At 40.2% G+C, this 7,646-nt stretch overlaps 1 protein-coding gene across 1 annotated transcript; it reads left to right on the forward strand.

Annotated features, from left to right (window-relative positions):
- Positions 1 to 163: 163 nt before the first annotated feature.
- fxyd5 (FXYD domain containing ion transport regulator 5) lies at positions 164 to 6,501 on the forward strand. Its single transcript, XM_085801870.1, has 11 exons — positions 164 to 323; positions 421 to 511; positions 1,866 to 1,905; positions 3,480 to 3,584; positions 3,734 to 3,838; positions 3,925 to 3,975; positions 4,596 to 4,667; positions 5,080 to 5,109; positions 5,191 to 5,265; positions 5,371 to 5,416; positions 5,833 to 6,501. The coding sequence occupies exons 1-11, from the start codon at positions 310 to 312 to the stop codon at positions 5,855 to 5,857; spliced, it is 654 nt and encodes a 217-aa protein (XP_085657996.1). The 5' UTR covers positions 164 to 309; the 3' UTR covers positions 5,858 to 6,501.
- The last annotated feature ends 1,145 nt before the right edge of the window (positions 6,502 to 7,646 follow it).

Consider the following 7,646-nt stretch of genomic DNA (forward strand, 5'->3'; position numbering starts at 1 on the left):
TTTGTCAACAATCTCTCATTACAACAAAGTAATTGATGTTTTTGTTTGTGAGACAGCAGATGGCAGATGGACCTGTGGATAGAGAAGATTGTATAAACATGGAAATAGATAGTCAGCCAGACAGGATGACAGACAAGCAAACAGCACAGGTACAAAACCAGAGACAACGTATTGTAGGAAATACAGAAGTAAAACAGAGGGACGACAAGCCGTCAGCGCTGAGAGACAGCTGAACTACACACAGAGATCATAGCCGAGTGAGGGAGTGAAAGACTGAAAGCCAGAGAACAAGAAGGAGGAGGCCGTGTCATGAGAAAGAGTGGGTGAGTGAAAAAGAACGAAACAGAGTTCAGACAGTTGGATGAGGAAGTGCTGATGATGAGCACATGGGTGTGGTTGCTTAGCAGTTCCCCCCATCAGCCTTTCAGAGGTCACAGAGAGGAAAGAAGAGTGGATGACAAGGCTGTGGATAAACCTCTGGATTGGGGCACCTTACAGGATGGATACTAAGGTAAGCATAATAGCCTAGATGGATGACTAAATATCAGAAGGCTGAAGGGTGTTTCGGTGAAGCGGACTGAGAGGAGATTGATGGAGGGTGACAGACAAACGGATGAGCGGACGGACAGAGACTGAGTGCGGGTGCTACATGTGACAAACAGGCAGGCGGGTCAGGCGAGGGGAAGGGAGAGACGTCTGTACAGCCCAAGGGAAACAGGCCTCATCTTGACATATGCTCTGGAGTGAAATGTAGATTGGCATGACCTGCTAATCTGAGCTGTCACAGCTCATGACGGCCACAGACACTCACCTGTCACACTGTTCCCGAAGCCTGGAGGACGAGCTGCCACCAGAATAGGTCAAAGATCGAGATTCATTTTCTGCTAGAGGTGGATTTAAACGAGCCACTGGCCTAGAATCCCATCTGTCACTGTGCCTGCCTTTGCAGTACCTGCTCGGCAGCTGTTGTTATTTATATTGCTGAAAGAACCGTATAATATTGGGCTGTTGTTTTGCCTACCTTTGTTTTCCTATAGTGTTTTGTTTCAAACTCAATATGTCAATATGTTGTGAGGGGGAGGAAGAAGTTTTTCCACTGATTCAGAGAACACTGCACACTGTTACAAGATCTCCATTACAATGAAAATATATATAAAGAATTGTTTTGACACATCCTCCTATGCATTTTTTTTAATTGATGACAGTAGCAAAGTTGAAATAAAAAAGAAATGGGATGAAGTTTGATCAATTGTACCGCAAAGTTCTCTACACGCAGGTGTGGGAGGATAGCTTCCACAATGCATACACCCAATCAGTCATCTTTTTCACAATTGTAGAAAAGTGATGGTTATGATGTGCGTGTTTCATATGGTTTGACGTTCAAAAGAATCGGTTTTCTGTCACTGCATGAGGAGTGTGGGTGATCGCGTGCTTCAGGAGGAAGGAGAAGTGGCCATGTGGTACTAACCTCAATGAGTACATCTTCCTGTTTGGTACAGCTGTAGCGTACAAAATGTTCTAGGGTGAATTCTGTCTTGCTTCAATCATCTAAGCAGATGCTGTAATTTGCCAGTCACTTGCCTTGTACTTGAGCAACATCATTACAATGGCTGAAGACACATTGTAAAAATGATCAGCATCTTTCTGTGTGCTAATGAGGAGACTTTTTGTCTGGATGTTTGAAACTTCTGAGGCAGATGTAGCCTACATCTTAGATAAATGTTATTTGAATCGTGTACAACCACAGTTTGTGTTAGAGCAGCACGCTGAAGGTGCAGTTTGATACTAACTGAGTTACAGCCTTGTTTATTCTTTCTACATCATCATTTATCCTATTTCCCCCAAATGTTTTTCTTCTCTTTCAGATCTTATTGGCCTCCATTTTCTTCTTTGTCTTGTTTGACGGTGAGTGCACAAAACTGAACTGGCTCACTGGGAAGTCAAATGAGAAGTGAATTTGCTGACATGAGGAAGTTAAGCAGATTGAAGTATAAATCTCACCTTTGTGTTGCTTGTCTAGGTAAGTATTCACCTGTGGGATCTTCTCATGATTCACTACATTGTAATGGCCTCATTACTGCCCCCTGAGGCCATGTTGAGGGAAACACCCACCAGTGGGTGCTGGTCAGTTTTTGAACCGTGAGCAGTTTTTGGCCAAACAGCCACAAGAAACAACAATGGGTCCATTCAACACTTGAAAACAAACATGGGCAAGTGACACAAAGGTGAGATCTATTCTTTACTGCAAGTTAAAATACCCCACATCTGCTTGACTGGAGTATAGGCTACACCAACTTCCTATTGAACTGTTTCCAACAGAAAACTGGGGCCTCTCTTTTACAGCAGTGAAGAGAATTTACGTAATGTCAGTTATTCACAGCGAGTGTATTTTATTGCAACATGACATTTATAAAAGGAAGAATATGTTACTTCTTCTTTCAAAAGTCACTTTAAGCTGCATGTGAAAGTAATCGAACCACACACATACCTGCCATGAACACACATAGTATATCCGTTTTCATGGGGTGAGTAGCCTACTGTGGTGTCATAGTTAAACTTATACTTGTGGAGGTCCCTTTTAAATGCAAAGGAATTAACATAAAGGCTTAGCACAAATATTTATAGGCACTATAATGTAAGAATGTGAAGCAATTTAATAGCCTTTTTTCATTGCCAATGTGCAAGTAGATAATGTGAATTTAAAAAATGAGCCCGGACTTTCTGGGTTGCCTATAACAGCCTGAGGACTGTTTCTTTCTTTTTTTTTATGTAAAGGAGTCAGGACAAATTTGCTGAGAAAATCCAATGGATGTAATGTTTGTGACTTACAGTAAGTCCAACGTTATTTCAGACCAGAGGATATAAAGGAGTACAGGTTATGTATGAGTTTTAAAAAAAAACTGCTTTTAATATAAGCAAAATCAAGGTTTACATCTTATTGCAATTTATCTGATAGGCTACATAAAAACTTGACGTGATCCAGTTATGCATTTTTTAAAAAAAATAGTACATCCCTAGTCAAGTCAGTCTCCTTGTATTGGTTCATTAAAGTAGTAAGAATCACAGTATTAGTCCAGGAAAGTAGAGGTTTTGTAGAGCTTCAGCACTAATTGGAAGGTGCTGAGTGAGTAAACAGACAATGGTCTTACTGTCCTGCAGTCTAGCACAACAATGCAGCTCTGTTGTAGCCAGAGGTTTTGTAAGAGCCACTTCTTTGTAACTGTGCCGCGCTGCCCCACTCACAGGACTATTACTGTGCCACACTCTCAATGCATCTGCAGGCCTCTCTCCCCTGCATGGCCAGACGGATTCTCAAGTCTGGTCTCTGCCAGATACATCACAGCATTGTTTGAGAAAGTCACTAGGATAAACAACGCTTCTCTTTGTTCTTCCTGTAAAGTGTACAGTCTGGAGGCCTCGCCATGAGGCTTCATCTGACTCGTGTATTTTGGTGATTAAAATGTGTCTTCCCCCCGCAGTGTCAAAGGCTCAGTCTCCCACAACCGCAGATCAAATGAGGTCTTCAAACAGCAATATGGAAAACTTGGACACAATGCCCACAGCTCTGACTTCTAACTTCACTGGTACAATACTCATGGCTGTTCTGAGAAATACCATTTTGTTGTTGTGGTGTTTTGTTTTTGTTTTTGTTTTGTTTTTACTCCAGCCTGTTTATCTACTGTATCTATCTATGTGACACTGTTCTGCTAACCATTGTGCATCACTTTAACAGAAAGGAAATTGGAAAGCAGAGCCTCCACGGAAACTCAACAAACCACAGACCAGCGCACTGGCACTACCAACCCAGTGAAAGACGTCAGCAACACATCTTCTGCAGGTAATCTGATGTGATGTGCCATTAGAAAACCCAACATCAATAGTGACATTTTCACTTGATGTAATTTTTCCATTCTACCCCTTCAGCTCCCAAAGAAGCAACACAAACACCACACTCAAGGCCCACAGCCGCCCCAGGTAACCATCTCCACCCTCTCCCTCACTTGTTTAAACACCCAGTTGGTGGAGCCATTGAGTTTGACTGGTTACACAGGCTGTGAGCTCTCCAGCAGGCTTTAACACCCCCTCACGCCACTAGCAAAAGGCTTTACAGAGAGCCTCCCTATCAAGAATGCAGACAGCTTTAAAACTAATTATGAGGTAATTAGAAAAATGTTAAACTCCCTGTCCTTGTTGAGATATACAGAGGAGTATTTCTGCTGCATTTTACAGCACCGGGGAAAGAGAGAATTATAGTCAGAGAGACAGAGAGAGCACTGATATGCTTTTAAAAGTGTTAGCCTAAATTTCCTCTGAGAGTCATCTCACTGAAATATTCAGAGATTCAATTAAAAATGGAGTTAAACACAGGAATGTACCTGTAATTTAATAGGAAGCAATTATGTATGGACTGCATGGCAAAGATAAGGCGTCAATATGTCCCAGAAAAATGTGCTCCAATAAAGAGGATGATGCTGATGCTTTCTGCTTTATTAAAATGTGTATAATGAATATTAGACAATTTTTTTTACTATGCAGGGGGTAAAAAATCTAAAAAAGTAGAGTAAACTAACGTTTTCATCGTCTTTTTTATTCAGCATCCACAGCAACATCCCGATCCACGACTGAGAAAACCACTGAAAAAGGCTCCCATCAAGCTGTTGCCTGGGGTAACTAAAAAATTTCCTGCTCCATAGTTACCTTAAATGCCACAGGCATTGTGGTTTTATTGTTATCTCAGGGCAGACTGACAGTATCACAATTCCCTGTCTTCCAAACAAAACCCTTGGCGGGGTAGTAGAATAGAGCACCTCACTTCCTCTCTTGCCAGCAGATTAATGCTTGATTGTACCCTATGCAAGAAGAGATAAGATATTTGTGTCCTCATGCTGTGCTGGCTTAGCATAGATAGGGTTTTGATACACCATCAACAGCATGTCAACGGGGCCAGTAGATCTGTCATGCCATCTCTGACTGTTGTTCCCCAGTGATCCTCTCTGTTTTTTCCTTCCTGCAGAAGCTTCCTGTGTTCAACAGTCAAACTTAATTCAATATTTTTCTTTCTACTTTTACTTCGTATAGATCCGAAGTGGGATGAAGCTTTCACCTATGGTAAGAGCCTTGACTTTGCTGTGTGTTTTCTGCTATTACCTGCGTCTATAGTTGAGTGCTTGACTTATTTCATATGTCCAGATTATAAATCCCTGCGCACGGCTGGACTGTCCATCGCAGCGGTCCTCTTCGTCCTCGGCATAATGGTTATTAGCTGTAAGTATGACACTGAAAGCCACTTCTGTGTTTGATAATGTCGTGCTAACCACTGTAATTATATCCAACCACCCTTCTTACTCCTCCGCTTTCCTTTAACTGTAGGTGGCAGGGTCTGCCGCCTGCCCAAGTGTCACAAGAAGTCATCAAAGTAAGTGTTTACAGCCATTATATTGAGAGACAATGGAAGCTGACAAACAGAAGTGGCTAAATTACAGTCCATTGTGCCTGACTTGTGGCTGTGCTTACATCACACTGTTAGAAACTGCAGTTGAATGAGTTAATTAATTTATATCACAGGCTTCTGGGTGATGTATTGCTAACAATCAGTCACATCCGACATATAGCAGCTCGACAGAATGCTGACTAACGTCTTTGTGAGATTAATAGATCAAAAAGATTATGATTAAACTATTTACTGCATAAAACCACAACAGACCAGCTGCAACAACTAGCAAACCCAGTTGTTTGTTTCCCTTACTGTGGAATATTTGTGTTTGATAAACATGATTGATTTCTTATATAGCATTTGATTTTTTTTAAATGCTGTGTTGATTTGTTTTCCAGATCATACCGAGTGGCCCAAGGATAAAGGAAGAGAGAGAGAGAGTCTGTACAGTGACACAAGAGCAGAGCTGCAACAAGAAACCAGCTGGGAGAAAAACACTCAACCAATGCTTGGCAACGCGTGCATGTGCATGTGTGGACTGACTGTACACGACTTAGTAACAGTGTCATTTGAAAAACACTGAATAAACACAGAAAGCATGAATCATGCAGACCTGTGAGATGAAGCCATCAGCTGCTTAATCTTTGTTACTGTTATTTCTAGACTTTACAGAAGTGCACAAAAAAAATTAAAGTGATTATCTTGGCAAATAATCAAAAGATGATTCATATTTTAATCACACCTTAAGCCATGAAGAGGACTTGTTTTTAATGACCTTTGTATCGTATAACTGATAACACAGCCATAGGTAGTGTCTCACCGCCAGGATTATTATTAAAGGTTATGAAGACTTACCCCTGTAACATCTCATATTTGACTGCCTCGCACAACACCTATGTTTTGTCATCTGAAAATGAAGCTGGGTCACCTCTTCCTCCTCGCACACTCTCCACAATTTCAATCTCAGGAATAGCGTGATATTTAGTGAGGGGTGTCAAAGCCTCTTAGTGGCTCTATGCTTGTAAGTGAGTTAAGTCCTAGATTAAACAAGATCCACTAGCGCATTATATTTGCATCCATATGGCGTGAAAATTATGGAAACAACAAACTGAGAGAAACCAAACAAATTTTAGAACAGATTTAATGGGAAAAATAAACACAATCCAAAGTTCAGCATAGCTACATAATATAGTATTAAATGTTTTACTTGCTATCAGAACAACCACAGCTGTGCAAACAGATTCAATTCTTGATACAGTCTCCCTCTGCAATAGCTTTCTTGTAAGCTATAATGTCATGTATTAGATACAGTACTTTACAGTTAATTATTATAAGGAGAAAAACCACAGTGAATGAATGTCCTTGGCACAAGCAATACATGGGTTGATCTGCATACATAAGTGCATATAAACATAGGTGTTCAACTTTAAGACCAAATTATACCTTTTCTGCAATATGACACTAGATAATACAAATATTATACTCAAATAGTACTCCCATCCACCAAGGCTTTTATACACACACAGTTTATAAATGAACATTGGAGATTACAAATTGCCCTTTTAAACTCACATAAAAAGACCTTTTAGCCATAGATATTTCTCATCAAGACGCACAATGGAAAAGCATAGCTCAGAAAATCTGTAAATACATACAATATATTATATATTACAATACAAGTTAGAAATAATTGCGTAAGGACTCTTTTTTAAAAAAAAGGGAAAAAGCCTTTTTCATATACATCACACAAAGCTCGGTAGTTACATTTGTTACAGTAGATTTACACAAGTAGTGTCACAGCATAGAGGTGTTATAATGACATAAGAGATTTTTGGTTGCATGTGTGGGGCCGACTGGACCGAATACTGTATTCCTTTTGGGGGGTTTTACACAAGTCTGAAAGCTTTCTCTGTCTGAGGAAAAGCATTCAAAGATGGGACTGCTACATTAAAATGTTGTTGCACTGTGGTTTGTTTGACAGGAAATGTGAGTAAACAGGGAATGTGAGTAAATATGAAGAGAGAGACTATGCAAACATAAAAAAAAAACTGAAATGTTTGATGCAAATTTTGTCCAATTGTCCTGCCTTTGAAATGCTGGTACCTATTTCAGGCTTATTTTGCAATGCTACATTTTAGAGAAATAACACACTGTACACATAGAGCTCAAATATGAACAGTAAAACAAATGCACTAACAATAATCACATCTGC

The sequence above is a fragment of the Trachurus japonicus genome, chromosome 16, assembly GCF_045865225.1.
Source record: "Trachurus japonicus isolate A0001 chromosome 16, Traja_1.0".
Classification (NCBI taxonomy): Eukaryota; Metazoa; Chordata; class Actinopteri; order Carangiformes; family Carangidae; genus Trachurus; species Trachurus japonicus.

Coding starts and splice junctions, on each gene's coding strand:
- fxyd5 (XM_085801870.1), top strand. Junction 512..1,865: donor CTTACAGGATGGATACTAAG/GTAAGCATAATA, acceptor CTTCTCTTTCAG/ATCTTATTGGCCTCCATTTT. Junction 1,906..3,479: donor CTTCTTTGTCTTGTTTGACG/GTGAGTGCACAA, acceptor TTCCCCCCGCAG/TGTCAAAGGCTCAGTCTCCC.